The 22,646-nt window shown below is 39.2% G+C and overlaps 1 protein-coding gene across 1 annotated transcript in view; it reads right to left on the reverse strand.

Moving 5' to 3' along the window:
• LOC117010823 (hippocampus abundant transcript-like protein 1) overlaps positions 1 to 21,258 on the reverse strand; it is a 33,093-nt gene extending 11,835 nt beyond the window's left edge. The window contains exons 1-7 of the mRNA XM_033085818.2: positions 21,022 to 21,258; positions 8,866 to 8,961; positions 5,775 to 5,837; positions 3,426 to 3,553; positions 2,469 to 2,583; positions 1,832 to 2,050; positions 666 to 779 (exon numbers count right to left, since the gene is read on the reverse strand). Coding sequence (XP_032941709.1) covers positions 666 to 779; positions 1,832 to 2,050; positions 2,469 to 2,583; positions 3,426 to 3,553; positions 5,775 to 5,837; positions 8,866 to 8,961; positions 21,022 to 21,207 — 921 coding nt within the window. The 5' untranslated portion in view covers positions 21,208 to 21,258. The remainder of the gene's footprint in view (positions 1 to 665; positions 780 to 1,831; positions 2,051 to 2,468; positions 2,584 to 3,425; positions 3,554 to 5,774; positions 5,838 to 8,865; positions 8,962 to 21,021) is intronic.
• Between the last annotated feature and the right edge of the window lie 1,388 nt (positions 21,259 to 22,646).

Below are 22,646 nucleotides of genomic sequence, written 5' to 3' on the forward strand. Positions count from 1 at the left end.
CGCCCCGCTGCTGCGTTTACTCGCCCTGCCGGCGGGCCAGCCGCCGCCGCCGCTGCCAGGCACGCCGGTCGCCCCGCGCCATGTTTGCTCGCCCGGTCGACAGGGCTGCTGCCGCCGCCAGGCTCGCCGGCCGCCCCCTCCCGTCTGCACCGCCGCCGCGTTTCCTCGCCCTGGCCGGCACTGCAGGCCCCCGCACCGCCGGGCTCCCCCACGCTGCTGGCCCCGATTCTGCTGGGCTTCCCCCGTTGCCAGGTAGCCCCACCCACCGGGCTTCCTGCTTCTGCCATGCTCCCCTGCACTGCTAGCCCCAGTTCTCCCAGGCTCCCCTGCCCTGCTGGCCCGGGCTCTGCCGCCCCCCCTGCCCCGCCCTGCTGGCCCAGGCTCTGCCGCCCGCCACCCACACTGCTGGCCCCACCTCTGCCAGGCTTTACCACCTCAACCGGGGCCGGCCGGGCTCCAGCTTGGCTTGGGGCTGCCGCGGGCTCTCACTTCCGTGTTGGCAGCTTTTAGAATATTGTTCATGTATTAGCCGCCCTCGAATATTAGCCGCACTTCCGGGTTTCCACCAAACTTTTGGTCAAATTGGTGCGGCTTGTATTCGTGAAATTACTGTAGTCATAGTTAATTAAACATCCTTAGTAAGATGTGAAGAAACCAATATTTACCTGTCTCAAGTACAGAAAGAAACTAGAATACTGGCCAGCCTCAGGCAGATATGACAGCAACACTGTAATGCAGATCGGGAGAACTGTAGGATCTTTTCTAACTTTCTTCAGAGACTGTAAAACGAAAGAACAAAGCAGGTATTGAAATATTTGTACAAACTCTAATCAAAGTATAAAGAAAGAAGGGTAGATTCCCTTTTTTTTGTGCATGCACACACATCAAAACAGTAACACACAGATACTGTTGAACTTTAAGTCACAAACAATCTCATTATATACAGTTTGGGGAACTAAATTCTTTGCTGAAGTTTCCAGTAAGATTTCAAAGCTACTTTTCAGTGCCAAGTCAAAACTATTCCCCAAAAACATTGTTACATAATTTTAAGGAAATACCTAATGTCTTCTAGTGGATCTCCATAATAATAACTTGTTTTCAAAGATACTAGCAAATAATTTACATTACTTATACTTGTTCACCAACTACATGAACTGCTTTAAGGAACAACTAAATTGTGTAAAACTAATCTGTAACTGCAATCTTTCAAGCATGCCATTCATCTCTCAATATTCACAACCAGTTCCCAGAAGATCTAATGAAGAAAAATTATTTCTTCCTTTCTTAAGATACCAAGGTGTAACAAAAAAATTGTTAACAGAGTGAGCAAGTGAACAAGTTCCTACAAAGACTGCACAGTATGTTTTAGCCCTTCCTATATAAACCTATGAAAAAAAATCAGGCATTATATATCCATTCTCTATTAGAAAGAAATCACATATAACCAAAAGTGGAAATCAAGAGTGGGGAGAGATACTGCCAAAAGTACAATTATAAAGCCAATATGTAAAACCTTAGTATACTGGCTTTTGAGGCATAAGAATTCAGCATTTCTCTTTGCAATAACATAGAGTACCTAAATTAAAAAATTAAAGTGTTGTCCCTTTGGATTTCACACCAAACATTATTTTCAAATCTAGAATTATTTAATCCACAAAATTTGGTTTGGTTTTGTTTTTTATGAGCAAGAGCAGAGAACAGAGACTATGGTATACTGAACAGTCAAGCTACCAGTAAGACTGAAGACTTCTCAAGTTTATAAACTGCAACTAATAATTATTACTTATTAATCACCAAATATTTAATAATTACTTAGTGAAGTGCATCTTACTGCAAAAGGATCTGCCTGTTCCCACGATATAGAAGATCCCCACGAAGTAGGCCTTATTTTTTCTGGCAGAGATTCTGGTACAGCTAGCAGGATGAAGCAGATGTCCACAACAGCTACCAACGTGGCCACCAGTACAACCAGACTATCCCCGTAGCTGGCAGACAGATACGCTCCAATGGCAGGACTAGTTACCAAACTTGCTGCAAAGGTGGCAGATACCTGTGCACAACAGCAGTTTACAAACTCATCAAAGTGGTTATTCTCCCATTACAGAAAAATGAAGTCACTTCACCACCACCACCACTCCCTAGAAGTGTAATTCAAAAAATAGACCAGTAAAAATTCAAGTAAAAAATCCAAACAAAAAAAGTAAAATAAACCACACGCTGTTTACAACAGTAAATACGGGTCCCAAATACAGCTTCTACAGTCTCCTCAACAGCACACCATACTAGACAGGACTTGCACTCCAAGATCAGATTGGCTCAAAGGAAAATGGCTCTTACTTTCAAATAGACTAAAATCCTTGTTTTATTTTTTCATTGTGAATTTGAAGTGGTTTGACTGAAAAAGTTGTCAGTACATTTAAATGCCTGCCTAAAAGAAGTTCAAAAGCTAAGGACATAAGCTATCTTACCAGTCCATAGGCTGTAGTTCTTTGATGTTCTTGTGTTACATCAGCTACATAGGCAAATATTACAGAAAAGGTAACAGAAAAGACTCCAGATACTGAAATCAGAGCGAAGTACCACCTAATAATTTAAAAGCAACAATTAGAAAGTTTGAGCTAAGATCACTTGCTTTTTACCTTACAATAAGCAAGTTTGTGTTTACACCTAAGAGAACTAACACAGAACTTTATTGGAGATGAATCAATAACTGTCTCACTTAAATACTGGAAAACAGCATTTAATTTTTTATATTCTTCTGTTTGCTTTACTTCAGCCTAAAAGAAGTTCCTTGAGGATATATACCTACAGGTTTTTACACTCTTGAGTTCAAGTTATGGAAAATTAATTATCTTAGAAGTCATTTCATCAGTCAGTTAAGGAATAAGCTATCATACATATAATGCTGTGGAAGTTGAACTCTGAATGCATTCTAAGTGAAAGTTCTTTTGCAATTCTTCCAAGTTTCACAATTAATGCAAATGAAACTGAAGCCTTAACTGAGCAGTACTGACTTGGTTTCAAAGTCCTAATCAAAAAGGTAGAGTATCTCACTTGCAACAATTATAATTTTCTTTAGCAAATAAATGCTAAGGTTCATTTAGCTTTAAAAACATGCTTATTACTGTCAGTAATAATCAAGGGAAAAAATTAACAGCTGATCTTAAAATAGAGTTAGAGAGGATTATCAAATCCTTGCAAGAACTGCTTTACTTGTATGAATATAGCTCACATTCTATTATTTCTACTTTTAGGATACACAGTTGAATACATCTTGAACAGCAAAATTCCAGAATAATGCAGTCATGTCTTGAATGGAAAGCTGCTTTCTTCTTGTCTTATTGTCCCTCTCCCATCTTCCCAAACATCTCCTCTGAATATCTGCTCTCCTGACAAGCTTGCAAACTGCAGTTTGTGTCACTTACCATGGGCTTATTCGCATTAATGGAATTGGGACACAGGTGAAGAAAACTGTAAGAAGAAGAAAAGATTTTCTTCCCCAAGCATCTGAGAGAGCACCTATTAATGGAGCACTGAGAAATGACAAAAAACCCTGTGACAGAAAAAAACCAATTAATATAGCAGTATCTACATTTCCAAGGTTCACTTTAACTACAATATAAGAAAGGAAAAAAATGGAAAATTGGTTTGAAACTAAATACAGAAGTTGTAGATAACTGAAAATTTACGCTATTTGTTCTACAGTCTAGTTATCTGTAATTCCAATGTTTTATGTTTCAAATCTATTAAACCCAAGTGAATTTTAAAAAAAAATACTTTTTTTCAAGGTCCATTTGATTCAATATAGATGTAATATTCTTTAAAATCTCCCAAATACAGTCTAATTCCACAAAGGACATTATCTTAGCCTCTATCAAGAGACTTAGTGCTAGATTTCAAACCCAAGCTGCCCTCTAATTTGGACTGTCCTAGAAGAGAGTTTTGGGATATATATAACTGTTCTCTCAAACAAATATAACAGTTTAAATTAAATACTTACTGCTTTATACTACATGGTTATCCTATACAGTACATCTGCACAGTGCAAGAACTATGAAGATCTTTTGAGCAAGCCTGGCAACTTGAGATCACAGGACATCATAATGAGATTCCCATGGCAAAGGTCAGACTTACATGTACAGTACAAACAGAAAAAACTGACTAAGGATCAAATATTAGATTTTCCAGAATTTCATTAAGTCCTAGAATCTAGGCCTCAAATCCGTTTTATTACACAGGAGAATTAAAATAAGTAAAGGATTTCACAGTTTTGTAAACTGGGGAACAGTTCCTCCTAATTAGTACATTCTTCATTTATCAATCCAATTGTGTTTTAAGTTCAAACATTAGTAAATGCATGATTCTCTAAGCACCTTAATACCCTCGAAGTCTACTCTGGCTAACTTCAGCTTACCTCTCTTATTCAAATACAGTCACAAGTTCAACATATGTGTACAGACTGCTGTACTAAGTAACTGTTCTGCCAAATCCTTACAAACCAACCCAATTTTCAATACTTTCAGCAACCAGATTGAGAGCAAAAGCTGTAAAGCCAGACTATCAGATCCTTAGAAAGAGGTATCCTACTCAGTTAAAATTAATGTTTCTGTTCCTTAGAATCGGATTTCAGTGTCACATGAACTAACATATTTTGCTGTCAAAAACACTTCTGACGTTTCACAAACAAGATTTTAAAGAAAAAAGACAGGGAAGTGCAAGCCCTCTCTAGTCTTTGATCCCCGTTTATCAGACCTGTTAGAGTAATCCAAACATTCATTACATCACTGCACTTTTTTACTGATACGCTCTGTACAAAAACTATGGGGAACACTCTATTTCCTACTTTTAATAAACAGTTACAGTGCACTGTGAGTGAAAAACTTAAAAGAAAACAGGAAGAGGAACATGAACTTCGTTTTTCTATGAGAACAATGAGAAGATAACTTCCTCTTTCAGTCTGAGACAAACCAGTGCACTGTGTTCTGCCAATCCACCGTGAAATACAGCAAGACAGCAAGCTGGTTCTAAAGATGTTCCATTCTTGCAACTAAAAGCAGTGCTTTAGATTTGTTGCGGAACATAAAGAAAATAATTTCTGAGTGCTATGAAATATCTTAGTCATAAGTAAGGGCTTTGCAGCCTCTCAGTACAACAGTTATCAAAGACTTTACATTAATTATGCTAGAAAACTCTTGCTAGGTTTGTTGTGGCCACAATCCAGAATAACCACTGTGTGAATGCAGTGGTCGAAGTAAGCTATAAGCTGCCCTGAATATCTTGAATATCACAGAATGTTCAAGAGTTGATTAAAATAAAAAAGACTAGGAAATAAAACAAACCGGATGAAAAAATATGGCATAAGAGCTAACTAAGACAAAATCACAGTGATTTAAGTGCTTCATTTTCTATCTCAATGGAATCATTATGACTGCATTAATTTGCTTCTGATATAAATCATTTAGCAGAAGCAGACAATAAAAACCTAGCTTTATTCTCAGACAGATCCTTATCAAAACTACAATAGCTACAAGTGATACCTATTCAAATGAGAGGAATTTAAATTTCTGAGAAACATTCCACTTGTCTCAAGATGCTGCCACTTCCACAGTAAAACTTGAATTCAGCCCAAGAAACAACCACTATAGTGAAAAAGTGGTTTAAGAATTAACTACATTCTCAGTGTTTTATATGTTCTTACAGAAAATGCAGTTGAGACAAGTCAAAATATGAGAGTACACAGAATATTTAGGTCAGAAGTTCAAAAAACATCTTACCTTAACACCCTGAATAAGACCATTAATTAAAAATGTATGATCGGGAAATGTTTCATGTAAGACCTGATGGCAGGGGAAAAAAGCACTATTTTAATAGGAGAGACAGGAAAGAGTTGATTCCAAGTTTAAATTTTATTTGTAAACCAGGATAGCTCTATGACAACTTGTTTAAAAAAATATCCTATCCCAAAATAAAAACAAAAATAACAAAAAAAAAAAAACCAAACAAAAAAAACCAAACAAAAAAAACCCAAAACCCTAGAACAACCAGAAAAGAAAGTAGCTTCTATCTATTTTTGTCTTCACAATAAAATGTAAACAAATTTAATATCAATTTATCAGCATAAATTCCTATGCTGGTAAAGACTGTAATGCAGAGATAGTTGGTTAGGGACATTTTGCTCAAAGAAAGTATCAAGCAAAAACCATCTCCATGCAGTACAAATTACACAGTTTTTACCTGGGTAGTTGCTTAAAAAGGTTAACTTAAACATAATCAATATTTAAGAGTGAAAATGAGATTCAGCTAACTTACATTGACATGGAAAAACAGTGTTATATTCACAACTGAACACAGAGCAGCTATTAAATAGCCATACAGTTATAAACACTTCCAATTAATAAGTAGAACACTTCCAATTAATAAGTAGATTCTTATAAATACCAGCAAGAGTTCTGAGCATTTAAATACAGCTACAAATTCATGTAAAGTGCTTTACCAGCAGTCTTAATTCAAGGGCAAGAATGTTAATCTATGCTAAACAGATTTACCATAAATATGCAAGAGTTAAGGGGCCTCACAGATGCTACCATGTTGACTAAAAAAACTTACTGTGAAGTTCAAAGCACATACGCACAAAAAATTTGCATTCAAACAAAATTCACATTCATTTGCTCCTCATATTTATAGATAAGTGCCACCAATTACAAAAAATACTTACATGTATACTGAAAAAGTGTCGCTGAAAAGTATCAACATTATTTTTCTAGGAAGACTGAGGTTCTCATAGGTTTAATCAAAGTGGTGGTTCTCTTACTAATTACTGAGTGATAATTCTCCTTATTTACCTCACTTTTCCCTTCTCATATAATCTTTTGGTTAGGTATGTAAAACTGTTTTCCACCTGTTATAACACTTATGACATTAACTGAAGAAAAAAGATGTCAGGACTCAAATTAGCAATCTAAAAGTAGATGTCTTCTAAGTTAAAGATAAACAAAACAAACAAACAAAAATAGGAAACTCAAGAGTCAAATCTGATTACCTATGGATTGTTTTCTAGTATTTTTTCCTGAGAGGCAACTACTGCTGATATTAAGTTCAAGTTTTTTGATATAAATTTGTTACTTTATAGACAAGAGAACTGCAAGTTGATAAACTGGTAGAGGGAGTTGTTTTCCTCAAGTTCTACTAATAGATACATACTAAATATATATATATATTGATGAGAGTATGTCATTAAGTAATTATATTGCTTATGGTGATTTACTAACTTTGGTTACGAGTCCATAAATTTAAAAAAATGTCCATAAACTTTGGGCAGTCTTTGACTAGAACAGCCTCTGTGTGCTTTATAAACACTTAAAACAGTGCAGCTCTGCTGACAGATGTCAAAAGAAGTGAAAAAGCAATTTAAAAAATGAACTTTAAATAATCTCAGCTATCACAATTTATTTTCACAGCATTCAACACTTTAATTAGATTGAAAGTTTACAACGACCTACAGAATCATGAAAAAACGCACAGAAAATTGAGCAACCATGAGCTTTGATCAACAGGTCAGATATTTCCATTTTTGCGCTTCCTAGTTGACCAACTTGCTTGAGCAGAAGTGAGCAGTTGGCTGTTCAGAGGCTGAACCTTGCTCATAAGATATCCCTACAACATGTCTAGTACTGCTGCTTTATAACCAGGCCAATGTAAGCTACCACAGGTTCATCACAAGACAGGTGCAAAGTATCAAACCAGACTTGAAATCACATAAACGCAAAAGCAGTCATTCAGTGTTTGCAAACCTGATGACAAATAAAGTCCATCTCCTTCAACTATGGACCAATTCCAACTGGAGTATACTACTGGGCAACCTAATACACAGTTTTATTAAAATTGGAGGGGGTTTGTAGATCTGTAAACTTGTCCTTTGAAATGAGCAGTGTAAAACCTGAGCAAGCTGAAACTGAGCACTTCTGTTAAGAAAAAAAAAGCAAAGAAAAAGAAAAGATAAAAAAGACCACCCAGTAAGCTTCCCCATATTTTGATACCAGCAAGACAGGATGACTGGACAGTCATTTTTTGAGACAATTACTTTATGGAAATGTGTTGACTGTTTATGTGAACTTTTTTATTACTAAGTTATGTTAAGAAGTTCAGTGATTGTCTTTAGAAATGTTAGGCAAACATATTACAAGAGTTATGTACATTATCTTACTTGGAGTTGGGAGAAGGAAAAAAGTTAACTCTTTCAATCACACAAAACTTTTGTTGCCTTGTATTCCAAGTGGTTTCAAGTATTAGGCAATGAAAACCTGGACTAGTAGACCTCCTGCAATTGCTCACAGGCAAGCCTCACTTAAAATGAACAAGACCCATGTCTTCAAATGAAATGCTTCATATCCTATTACCAAACACTCAAATTATCTGTTCATCTGGAAAATAACCAGAACAGATTAAACACTTACGAAATCCATTTCTTACATGAATGCCTTTGCATTTTACTCTGAGTTACATGTTGACAATACCATCAGCCCACAGGAGTATACATAGTTAATTAAGAGTTGCATAGTTTATTCAATTGCTATAACTGGAAGATTAATTGAACTATGAAGTCTTGAAAAAGCCAAAATTTCCAGAGATACCTTAATCAATAGACTAAGTCTAAAAGGCAAATAAGAGTTACAGAGCAGTACAGCAGAATAAATTTATTTTTCCTTATCTTCTTAGTCTTTCAGCAGTCCAGATCTCAGCTGCTAAGACTTCTGGAATTCAGGTAATGAGATACAAATCAATATAAAGCAAATTAAACCCCAAATCCCTAGAAATTAGCAAATTAACATGTCAATACCAAGATTACAGCTGATGAATGATACTTACCGTTAGCATTGGAGTTGTCAAGAGCCCCCAGGCAAAGAATTCTAGAAATATGACCACCACCGCATGGTATACACTCGGCCGACCAATACCCTGTTGCTAAGAAAGAAAAATAAGTGCAGCGGTTGTACATACCCAGGTCATTACATGTGCAAATATCTCTTGCAAAAATGTTTTGAGCATAACCACTTTTCAACACAATCCACTAACCAAGCCCTTGGGAGTAACAGTAAGCCAAACAAGGGAGGAGAAATTGTTTTGTACTACAAAACAATTAAAGATCTCCATGGAACTTGAAAAAGTTTGTTCCCTCAAACACCTGCTGACTGAAAAGAATTACTGGCCCTATTCCTGACTGCTCTTACCCTCAGCTGGCCTTTAGGTTTTCTCCTCTTCAAGCATTATTCACACCCCTTACACAACAGGGTGACAAAAGGTATACCTCTCCCTGCTTCCTCCGCAAGTGACAACAAGACAAATCCACTTTATTAAGATCACAGTACCGTTTCAACAAAACTATGACAATGTACATAAACAGAAGAGAAACAATTTTTGCATTTAAAAATGCCAAAGTATGAGAAAATAAGGAGCTGCTTATGTCATCTGTAAAACTTCTGTTGATTGCTTGACCAACTGCTTCTATGCTTGTGTCTGCAAATACAGACTGCAGACTGAGGAACTATTCTACTGGTCAACAAGTACAGTAATTTCACGATTACAAGCCGCACCTGCTTATAAGCCACAGCGTCAGGTGTCGGTAACTTTTAGGTCTTTGCCCATATATAAACCACACCGGATTATTAGCTGCATTTTCATTCGCAGCAAGGATCCACGTGCAACTTTCACAAAATTGCCAATTAGTAACAGAATCACGGGATCACGGGGTTTACTGGCTCAGCCCTGCTTGGGGCAGCCGCCAGGGAGCGGCCCTGGCCCCGCTCGCCACTGCCGCCGGGAAGAGGGAGAGCGGCATCCCCGGTCGCTACAGCCAGGAAGAGGGAGAGTGGCGTCCCCGGTTGCTGCCGCCGCGCCTCCCGGGGCCGGGCAGCGCCGCCGCTGTGCCACCACTGCCCTGCCCCCCAGGGCTGGGCGGGTGCCAGTTCGGCTCAGGGCTGCTGCGGGCTCGGACCTCCGTGTTGGGAAATTTCCAAAATTTGTTCATATATTGGCCAGTCCTGAATGTAAACCGTACTTCTGGTTTGGGAGATAAATTTTAGTCAAAATGGTGCAGCCTATAATCATGAAATTACTGTAATTCCAGAAAGAATTAGCATACTCCTGATTCTGCGAAACTGTTGCCATTCAAGATCAAAGGATTTGATCCTAGATGAGATTAATGAAACCTTATTATTTAGCTGAAACAGGCAGAAGTCTTGGGAAAGGCATATTTAACCAGAACTGCTGCATGCTTGCCTGCTTTCTTTGCAAAAGAGATTTAAACAGAGGTGCTAAACCATCTAGTGACCTTCACTGCAGGTACAGCAAGGGTTGACAAGGTGAGACTTACAGATGTAATTTAGCCAGATTTCTGTAAAGCCTTCAACATAGCTCCATAATACACTCTTATCTCCAAAGAGGAGTCACATGAACTTGAAGTGTGAACTGTTTGGTAGAAAAGGAACTGCCTGGATGGAGGCAGCCAGAGATTTGTGCTCAATGGCTCTGTGTCCAGGTGGAGGTTGGTGATGAGCGGCATCCCTCAGGGCTCTAATCTGGGACCAGTGGTCTTCAATATCTTCACTGATGACAGACAGTGGGATCAAGTGCAACCTCAGCAAGACTGCAGATGGCACAAAGCTGTGTGCTACAGCTGACACAACAGAAGGACAGGCTGCCATCCATAGAGAGCAGGACAAACTTGAGAACAGGATCCACAAGAATCTCATGAGGTCTAACAGATCTGGATTCAAGGTGCAGCACCTGGGTCAGGGCAATCCCAGAAATGAACACAGAATGGGAGGAGAATTAGAGAGCAACCCTAAGGAGGACATGGGGGTTCCTGGGGATGAAAAGTTGGTCATAAGCCAGCAATGTGCACTCCCAGCCTAGAAAGCAAACCACATCTTGGGCTGCATTAAAAGAGGAGTAGCCAGCAAGTGAATGGGGGGGATTTTTGACCCTCCACTCTGCCCTCATGAGACCCCACCTGTAACACTGTGTCCAGCTCTGGAACCATCAGCACAAGAAGGACATGGACCTGTTGCAGTGGGTCCAGAGGAGGCCACAAAGTTATCAAAAGGCTAGAGCATCTCTCCTAGGCTAGGAGTGCTGGGATTGTTCAGTGTCCAAGAAGAAAAAAGAGAAGGCTCCAGGGAGACCTCTTTAGAGGCTGCTTGAATGAGTCTTTTGAAAAAGAGTGACTTATAAAAAGGAGTAGTGACTTTTTACATGAGCAGAATGTGACAGGAGAAGAACAATTGTTTTAAACAAAAAAAAAAAAGAGGAGAGATTTAAATTAGATAATAGGAAGAAATTATTTACTCAACAAATAACGAGGAACTGCATCAAGTTGCCTAGAGAAGTGGTAGACATTTCATGCTTGGAAGTGTCAAAGGCTAGCTGGATGGGGCCCTGAGCAACTTACCTAGTGGGTAGTATCCTCTCCACTGGTGGAGGGATTAGAATTAGATGATCTTTGAGGTTCCTTCCAATCCAAAGCATTGTGATGTTGTCATTTCTGACTACCCCTTGGCATAGTAACTGTTTTACATAGTTTTTATGTTCTAAAATTACTCTTTGCCTTTCTCCTAATAACTGTCCTGCAGAATACTGTTTTTCAGTGTTTCCAGCCAATTCAAGGCCATTACACTCCAACAGGAGAGTGCAATTTAATAATGCAGAACTCAGTTGAAGGGACACTATCCAGTGATAAATACCAACCTGATTCATTTCAGTAAGTGGAGGGCAGGGTGAGCAAGAAACTCAGGGCCTCCCACCAAACACTAAAATAGTCAAGACTACCTATGACGAAGGTAAAGTACTGAAACCTTTCACCCAAATTGGTAGAAATCCCATGTTTTGAAAATGCTTGCATTACAACAGCCATTTAAGCTGCCTATAGTAAGAAACTGTGAAGAAATTCCTATTGTTTAAACAGCAAATGCATAGATCTGTAAGTATTTTTACGTCTCTCAGTTTATCAAAACCTGTAGCAACAGTGTATTCTAGCTAATGTGACTCAATTTATTTTCTAAATTGCAGCTTGCTTCGAACCATGAAGATTTGAAGAAAACAGTTCTCTTTCTTCTGGGAAACAATATAATAGCACAGATCAAAAATTATCTCTGGATAAGTTACCATGCAATTTTTAATTTCCAAATAGCAAATATTCCAAAGGCTATGATGGTAAAAAAAAAATCCACCTTATATAAGAAGTCTCTAAGTACTTCTGTATAAGGCAATAGGATAACAATTTTATGAATATTTTTTGGCCAAGACGTCTGTAATTCAGACTAGCACTTAATATTATCTACACTAAAATCTGGAGACCCCTTCCACAGCAGTTTCCTCTGAAAAACGTAAATTTTACAGTAGTGTAGGTAAGGGACTACCAAGACCTTCCCTGTCTCTACTTCCCTCACAACCTTGTATCACTAGTCATGTTGCTGCATCATAAATACCTGGTCTGCATTTAAGAAACATTTCTAATGCCATGAAAAATTAAGTTCTGGAGTGTTTCCAGTTTTTTAATAATATTTTTATTACAAACAAATTTGATCTGAGATTCATATGGTTTAGCAGAAAGATGATGTACATACTTTCTCAAAGACATGCATGGAGATTAAAATACTCTGCAAATTATTTCTGGTAGTACCATGCAGTTTACAGTTAGCTACACTGACCTACTGAAAAAAGAGAAAACAACACAGTCTTTGGATTCAAGCCATGACCTGGAAAACTAAAATTCAGATCTTGAAAGGAACATGCACCTGTAAAACTAAGACAAGCATTCAGTGTCAAATATAGTAGCACTACCAATCTATGATCCACATTAACTGTAGTTGATGATATTCAGTTTTCTTTACAGTATCCTAAATCCCTAGATTAATTAAAAATCTTGTGCTAAAGGCCGCACTGGAAAACTACGATCATGAAACCAGGTAAGTTCACTGACACTATTAAATGCACTGATGAAGACAGTTTCTTCTGAATGTTCATCTTTACTGTAGTTCCCAAACACTCCATCACAGAAGCTTCCAAATTTTAATGAAGCATTAACCTATTTTTTAAGAAAACAAAATAGATTATGATTGATCATGTACACAGCCTGGTCCGGATTTAAAAAAAAAAAATAATGAAAACTCTTTACTCAGTTCAAAATCGAAGGGTTTTTTAAAAATACTTCAAATTTGCCTTCATCATAAAGTTGTTTCAGAACTTCTGGGTAAGGTTCATTTCTGTATTGAGAAAACACCCTGCAACAAAACTCCATGCAATTTACACAAAGAACTTTGAGTATGCAAAAAAGAAATATTATAAACTTTGAAACACAGGAATCTCTAGGTTTCTTGAGTAAATAATATGGGAACAACCTACTGACTTCCTTATGATTAGACAGACTTTAAAAGGATGTCAGAAATAGTGTAGATATAGTCAACATACAAGTTGCTTGCCTCTTTCAGTACCCTCAAAATTGGAGGTGTTATAAGTAAGTGCCCTCAGGAAAGTCTTAAAATTGTTATAGGCTTATTTTTTACTCACATGGATCATTTTCATGTGACAGACCTGTGTGTGGGCTGAGAAACTATGTACAGAACATCGTAACTGCCTTCAAATGCAGTTGTTTGTCAAGGTTTTATACTTGCACAATCTTAATGCGTAAAACATTACTTAATCTCAAATGCTTAACAATACAAGTTTGAGGCCATCATTGTAAAATCTGAAGTCTTAAAAGTTCTAACAAAACATCTGTTATTTCTCCAGTTTTAGAGTTTTGCTTCTTTGATGCCTCTTTCCACTATCCAATTCTAATAAATATTTTCTTCTGCCTTTCTTGGAGTCAGAATAAAACCGAAAGTTAATTTTAAGGAAACTAGGGTAACTACTGGAAGGCAGTATAATTTTCTTTTTCAAAGCAAAACTGCTGTTGAACATTAATAAATCCATGAAAAAATGTCAAAATTATAATCCAGCTGGCAATAATTGCTCATAGAAAAGAAGTAGAGAAACACATTCTAGTACTAGTAAGAATATCTTATCTAAGACATTCTGAAGAACAGCTAGTACAATTCACCCTAAAATTCTCCACAGCAAAATGCAATCTTATAGCCAGTCCCAGATCTGCAGAGCAAACCAAGAACAGGCAATATTTATTATTCATACAGTTTTTAGGTAACTATTTATCTGTTATTTCAAATATAACGCAATAATTAAAATTGTTTGAATGCCTGCAAAAGCACCTTAACTTACTGCACCAATTTAAAGCACACTTAACTGTTTACTTCTCTGAAGAAATATGCTTCTTTGAGAACAAAATCACTTCTCACTGTCCAAATCCTGAAGTCCTCCAGAGTATCTTTTCAAATTTTCTGTATTTTGATGAGGGCCACATAGTACCACTAGGCAAACTAAGCGAAAGATTAAACTGGATAAATACAGCAGGCTTTTTTTCCCTCTCATAAGGGTGAAGCAGCAGAGCTGGACATGACAGGTTTGTTTGAATATCCAAAAGGAAAAGCCCTAAGCAACTTGCTCAGGTGTCACAGCTGATCCTGACCTGAAGAAGAAGGTATCTCCCTAAAGTACCTTTCCAGTCACATAATCCTATTATCTTTCAGGCAGAGAACAACCAAACCCAAACTGAACTTCTGAACCGACAAACTACAGGAACGTGCCCCGACATTATCCTCTGGGGAATTCCTTCCCATCAGGCACGAGGATCTCCCAGGAGAACCTGCTAGTTCCTTGTTTTACCTGCAGTACAGACATACCTTTCCAAAGAGCACTCACTGTCTTACAATATGTAAAACATCATTCAAATGAATTAGTATGAGTTTTATTACTTTTTTTTAAAGTGCTTAGAGAAACATTTTCCCCTACAAAAATTAACTGATCCAAATAGTCATTTTTATACTAACACCTGCACTGCAGTCCTATAGCCCATAGTGCACCTGCACTACGTCAACTCTGGTATTTTCAAGGAAAAAAAGAACTGAACTAACAGAATCAATAAAACACTCCACGAAATATGCTTTAATGCATGAAACATTCAGATCTTGAAGTTCACGACAAATTATAAAATTCATTCGCTTTTACACATTTAGTTTCACTACTATTTCATTAGTTTCCCCCAAAATACAACCACTTCAAATGCAAACTTTTCCTGGTATGTCTCATTAAAAGACTATTTAACCATTTTAGCTTATTCTTGCACAAGTATTATGCCACCAATGCAACTGAATCCAATCCATCTCACTGGGTGGATTCTCTTTCTTCCACACATATTACCCTGGTAGTTCTCTGGGGATATTGCATGTTTATCTTTTTCTAGTGACTATTTTCTTTAATTTTCAAACAGAAGCATTTCGATCCACCTTAATTCCAACTGTTTACCACAAATGTACTATTTATTTGAACTGGTAAAAATTCAGAGCAAAAATACATAGAACACAAGTGAAAGTGCTTTCCAAACCAGTACAGCATTTTAGGTGTACCTTGTGAGCTGCAATATAAATCATAACTAATTCAGATTATGCATTGTCCAAACTTGTATTTCAGTTGCAAAACAAACACGTTAAGCAGATCTGAATCTGGACTGAAGATCATGACACACTTTCTCAACAGAAAGCCAAACAGAATCATATTGCATAGGTCTAGAGTATCAGAACAACAATTCATTCAAAACGAAAAAGTCTGTGAAGATTTTGCAAAGAGAAATTGTGCCTTATAATAGTTAATGGAATTCTCAAAAGCAAATGTACAGATAAGGAAGATCACACCAATAAGCCTTCTGAAAATTCAGTAAACATACTCAAAGATGCTCACTAAAGGCTCTTAAAGCAAGCAAACTCTACACAGGAATTGAAAAGAAAAAAAGTGAAGAAACAAACCACACACACACACACACAAAAAAAACAAACCCACAAAAAAAGCCCCAGGACAACTCAAAAAAATAAACCCACTGCAATCTGTTCATACAGCACAGCAACATTACCAGATGACTCCTACTGCTCTGTCCTAGCACCTATGTTGTTCAACACATTCAGAAGAGAGCTGTAAAAAAGGATGAAAGTGAAGTGAGGAAGTTCATTAACAAAATACGATTCATTTTGGAAGAGTTATGGGGCAGTGGTAAAGAAGAACAAAAATTCGTGGAATCCATAAAACAAATTAAATGGCAATTTGAAATTAATGCATATTAGTTAAGCAACACAAACAAGAAAAAACTATTTTAATTCCACATATAGGATGATTACAACATGTGATCCTAGAAAAAAAGAGTTAAATGAAAGTGGTTTGCTAAAGCACATACAAAAGAACTCTCCCTGTTAGGAAAAATATTATCACTATATTACTGCATTAACATGTGATGTACATGCCCTGCTAATCATCTTCTTCTTCTTCTGATGTTCTGACTATTTTTATTAGCTCTACATAATGATTCTCCTCTTATCCCATGACTATTTTATTCAGAAGCTTTAAGCAATATGCATTTTTTAAGTCTATTTTACAGAAGAAGAAGAGGCCCACAGAAAGAAAAATAACACTACCAAAGTTGTGGAGGAATGCTGAAGCAGCTTCCTCCAAACTGCAATAAAAATATCTGCAGAAAGATACAAATGGGATTCATTGAACTGGGAGTGACATGAAGGGTGTTAAGAAAAATTTATCACTACCTCCGTATACTAAAATACAGGAAAATAAGTGGTACTTCATACAATCTATTTATGAGGCCTAAAACGTCTTGTCATATTGTATTTCCTGCTGGGAACATATTCCTGTTTAAGTTTAGACTGGACAAGTTTAGAAGCAGGAATCTTCTAAGGCATGTAAAGCATGAAGACCTTTTCTGGTTCAGTCTTCATGGTTGAAGCCACTGAGGTAGGAAGACAAGCCAAGAAAACAATTCCCATACATCCTGCCACATTCTGAACACCCCATTCTAGGCAGTACCTCATTGCTTAATTAAACTACTTCATGCAGAAATAACATATAATCAGCATATTACACTGCAGCAAGCTGGAAGACAACTTAGCTGCTTAAATTTTCTTCGTAAAGCTTAGAAATATGTACAATACGGAGAAATTCTTCTGAAAAACCCTGGCTGCTTAGTTAATACACATATTTCTCCATGGGGCAGACAGCTCTCAAACTCGTTGTCCAACAGGCGAGGTTTCAATCTTCATAACTAATTATGTAACCATCACTTGATAATTTATTACCACTGTAGCCTACAGTACTGCTCTTGCAACACAGCATCGTCCACACTGAACCCAGAGCATCAGTAACAGTAGATTTGCAACAGCAGAAGTGCCGTCTCAGTAAAAATATAAACCAGACCAGCTAAACATTCCTGTTCAGACTTAATGACAATTTAACAGGATGGGAAGATTCAGAATGACACTGGCAGTCTTGAGAAGGCAATATTGTTCATATCTAATTATTCATATTTAACAGTAAAAATAGCCTGTATGGGAGAAAACAGTGCTCCACAAAGGACTAAGCAACCAAACTGACAAATAAACAATGTTTTTACCACCAGCAATACAATTTAAATTCTACAAGCAAGAAATTTAAGAAACCAGCTTAATGAATTCAGACCTGTTTCAGTAAAGTTTCATAACATTAAATTATGCTGCCTTTGTTTTACTATGCTGTATTTTTAATGGAGTATAAAAAAGAAAAATGCTAACATTAAGGGAAAGAACATGTAATTCTTTGGGTGCATACAGTTGTGCTTCACTGTGTAAAATAGCTTAAATAATAAAGGCAGGCAAATTTCCAATGTGCATAGTTCAGGAAGTTTATATTTTCAAAATATATAAAGGTCTTGGCCTTCATAGTAGCTGAGGCATTTTACAGTGTCCAAGAATATGAAACTAACATCTGATTAATTCTCAAAGAGGTACACATGTGTGTGTGACTTTTCATACCCTGTTCAGGACTTCTCCCACAAAAACACTTTATTTAGACAGTATGACACTGCATTTTGCTGAAAAGGTTCCTTAGTGTAACATTTTACTGACAATACATTGCACAGAAGTGAAGTGCATACTGCAAATATTCGGAATGTCATGCTAAGTTTTATACTACCAGCATTCATAATTCAGATGTAACAAGACTGCACAGCAGCTGACAAAATGTCCCACGGCATCATTTACTTAAATTTCTGAGGCTCACTAAAGTCACAGTAATACGGCCAAGAAAATTATTTAATTCCATCGGAATTTAGCTAAACATACTATTGTTCTTATTAATTTTGAGGTATTCACTCAATTCATAAGAAGTGATTTGTTCAGCATTTGTATTCCAGTTCTTCAATTCAGTGAAGCCAATGCATTCAACAAGGTGAATCATCACACCAAAAAACAGAAGCTTCTTACACCCAAGCTTGAGGGGCAAAAGGAGAAAGCCTTGCACAACCTGACAAACTTGGTCATACTATTAAAAAAAAATAAAAAATTAAAAATTAAGACACTCTTCAGAGACCAAGAAGCAGCAGCTCACAAAAAAATCACTTCTGCATTTATTTCTTCAGCAGCAGTACAAGCAGCAATCTTTCTCTTCCAAATGCACTCCCACTGATATCAGACAGACCTCTGCAACTACATCTAAAGCCATGATCTGGCGCCTCATACTTTGTTGTGAATAAGCTCTTTCAGTAAAGTCTAGGCAGAGAGAGTTGTAGCAATATGACAACCACGTGAGAATCACAGGAAGGTGCAGGAACTGCAATTACAAAGCAGACTGTTCCATCAGGAACAGATGCAGATCCTAACATGATATAACTGCTCCACTGAGACCTAGAGCCCCATGCCATTCTGTCTTGTGCAAGATGCTTTGGAGGAACACAAAGTCCTCCAAGAGCACAACTAAGAGAGAAGGGACAAAAAATACATTCAGAAAACCAAACCACAGATCATTTTATAGAATTAAGTATTTATGTGACTTTGAAGTTGAATTTTCAAACTTACAGAAGGGCATATATTAAGTACTCAAAAGTATTTTTTAACATTTAATTCAGCTTTACCAAACATTCCATCCATTAATAATAAAGGGGGGGTTGCGTCTTTGTCAGTTATGGATTTAACCTCCATTTGACTTTTACTTTCAAAAACTAGAGAAAGAAATCAGTTCTTTGATTTCTTTTTAAATTTTCCCTATCTGTACCTTCCATTTCCTAGCCTCTGTTCATATATTAAAAAATTTCCTAGCCTCTGTTCATATACCAAAAACTAGTTTTTCTTCTATATAGTGAGATCAATCCTCTGTTTCTTTAACCACACCTTCTGAGCTCATAAAACAGAAACCTTCTGTTTCTTAACTAAAACATTACCCTTTCAAAACTCTTTCAGAGATATTTCTGTAGTCTGACTTCAGATTGGGTTACTGCATCCCGTATAAACTGGAGTCTTTAAGGGGAGCTGCTGTACATAAACCTGGAACAGCAATTCTGCCATACAACATCAGCTGCACTTCTTGAAGAGTCCAGCCTACCTTTTAAAGGGCATAACCACTTCTAAAAGACAACTGAAAGACTCAAGTGCAAAAGTGATACACTGTAAGAAGGGTGAAGCAGTTATTTTGGAATTAACTTACACAAAAGAAATTACTTTACTCGTGAATTCCATAGAAAAACATCTTTCTTCACCTTTTCTCTGTTTTAATCATCTACTAACAGTACCTTAAAACCTTCATCAAATGCAAGTAAGGTAGAAAGAATGTAAGTGCATCAAACAGACGGTCTCAAGATGTTTTTTCTTAATGTTCTTCAGCTCTAGCCACGATATCACATGCTACACTGTTAATGTTCAGCTAACATTACTTCTCCACCTTCAAATAAAACAGCACACTATCTCTGATAGCAGAGATGCTTATCTTTGGGAGAACAGGTAACACACAAAGGAGATGCTGGCTCCCTGACACAAACTTAGCACTGCTTTAAAACTTCTGGCATATGCAATGCCTTCAGCATACTCAACTTTGTGAGCAAAGTTATACTAAATTATTCAGGTACAGATGAAAATAAATATACCCCAAGAAAAGTTATTAACAGCTTCCAATTCAGACGCACAAAAAATTACGCGATTTCAACTCGCTAGAAAAGACTTGGCATGGTAAGGCATTGCCTTGTTTTGCACCTGTACCCCTTCAAAAACTGTCAGTGCCGGGATCACCTGTTTTATTACTTTGTGTCTTCCCCTGGGTTCTTCTACTCCACGTTGACCTCTGGGCTAACTCCAACAAAACAGGATGGGTTATATCGCCTCAGCCAGTACCATCCTACCGAAACAAGTCACCTGTCATCTACTACAGAAAGCTCAAGGGATGTGACCTCTGATCTGGTTTTAAGGCGCCTTGAGAGCACACTGACGTACTCAAAGGCTTAAGCCTTTTTCTTCGGAAAGCAATTATGCACCGCTACCACATTTACAAACTTTGCAGCGAGCTCACGAATCACTTCCTTCCAGCTCCTTCTTTTGCACAAGATCTCAGTGCTTTGTATGGAGAGACGAAACAGAAAGCACAGCGGCTTCTAAAAACTGCATACGGTAACCCCGTGGGTTAGGTTCAACGCGGACCACCTCCAAGAGCTCCTAAGGAAAAATGAAGCTTTACCTTCCTGGCACCGTGGATTCATGTATTTTAAAAGACAACTTATTTACAGCCATCTGCTCACAGGTGCGGCTACTCAGGTTACTCCGCCCGAGACAAACTCGTTACGAATGTACCGGGGCTGTCAGGGACGGGCAGGGCAGGGCAGGGCCGACCCGGAGAACCCGCCGCACCCTGACCTCCATAAGGCATCCAGGGGCAGGACGCTCCACGAAACGCCTCGGCGGGCAGCGGAGGGGGAGCCTCCCCTCACGGGCGGGCCGGGCGCTGATACCCACGGGCCGCCCGGCCCAGCCCGCAGCGCACGGCCGCGCTCAGGGCCGGCAGCGTCCGCAAGCAGCCGCCGCCAGCTCCGCGGAGCCCCCGCTCCCACCCTGCACTCACCGCGCCGCAGCCGCCCGCCGTCAGGCCGACCCTCTTCACCAGCATGATGCAGCCGCCCCACCTGGCGCCGCCGCCGCCCGCCCACGACGGCTGCGACGACGACGGCGGCGGCGGCGGCTCCTCCTCCTTTGCCGCCCGGTCCCTGGCTGGCGGCGGCTCCGGCTCTGGCTCCGGCTCGGGGTTCATGTCGCTCCCACCATGGCCCCTCCCGGAGCGGCCGGGCCGGGCCGGGCCGGGCTGGAGGCGGCTGCAGCGGCCGCCCCCGCCGGGCTGACGTAACGCGGCCCCGCCCCCCGGCGCCGAACCGCCCCGCCCTAAGGCGGGCTCGAGAGGAGGCGCGCGCGGCGGCGGCTTCCCTCTGGGAATCGGGCATTCTTGAGGTGGGAACGGGCTCCTGAGGTCGTCGACTCCAGCCTACGACCGAATGGGCATTGTCACCTACACCATGGCTCTGAGTGCCACATACAGTCTTTCTTCAAACACGTTGAGGGTCAGCGACTCCACCACTTCCCTGGGCAGCCCATTCCAATGTCTAGTCACCCTTTCTGTGAAAAATTTTTCCTAATTTCCAACCTAAACTTTTCCCGGTACAGCCTGAGCCTGTGTCCTCTTGTCACTCTCTGATTGCCTGGGAAAGAGGCCGACCCCCACCTGGCTACAGGCTCCTTTCGGGTAGCTGTAGAGAGGGACAAGGTTCACCCTGAGCTTCCTTTTCCCTAAGCATCCCCAGCTCCCTCAGCCTCTCCTCACAGGACTTGTGCTCCAGACCCCCCACCAGCTCCATTGTCCTTCTCTGGACATGCTACAGCACCTCAGTGTCCTTGAATTGATCTGCCCAGATATGGACACAGGATTCAAGTGTGATTACCAGTGCTGAGTACATGGGACAGTCATTGCCCTGTGTCCTGCTGGACATGCTACTGCTGATCCACAAGGTGAATGTCTTCCAAACCAGCATTATGTGTGCCTCAGTCAAACCTTTCTGAAGCCCTTGGACCTTTGTCACTGGGCAGATATAAAGGCAAGCTCAGTTTTCTCTCACTGAAGTACTGCTGGCCAGCAGGTTGTTGTTAGCAGCGCCCCAGGTTCATCACTAGAACCAGATCTGGTTGTCTCCCAGTGCACCAGGTGTGCACAAACAGGGTGCTTTGAGGCAGCATGGTGCTGGCAGTAAAGGCTGTAGCTTCTGACAGACCCTGGAACATCAATACAGCCAATCAGCTGCCCATCTGGAATAAGCTCTTCACCAGAGAGCTCAAAACACCTCCACGTGGCTAGCACCATATCCTGCAGACAGATTTGCAGTAGCACATCCTTCCATCTGGATATGCTTCTGGAGTCAAGCTGCTCTTTTCCTCAGCTGGTTCCTCAACTGTTCTCTGCTAAGCACCAAGCTGGTTACAGGATGAAAATTTTCAGCTTGCTGGAACAATAAAAGTTAATTTAAAATACAGTGTTTTGTCAGTGTTTAACGAATTATATACCTCCTAAATATAGTGCGTTGTGAAATTTGTCTTCTACGATTCATTATCCAGTAATTTAATAAATATTCTTTTCTATTGAAGTAGTGTGCATATAAGCTTTTCTTTATATGAACTCCTTTTAAAGCACTATTTTATTTAAAC

The sequence above is a fragment of the Catharus ustulatus genome, chromosome Z (assembly GCF_009819885.2).
Source record: "Catharus ustulatus isolate bCatUst1 chromosome Z, bCatUst1.pri.v2, whole genome shotgun sequence".
Classification (NCBI taxonomy): Eukaryota; Metazoa; Chordata; class Aves; order Passeriformes; family Turdidae; genus Catharus; species Catharus ustulatus.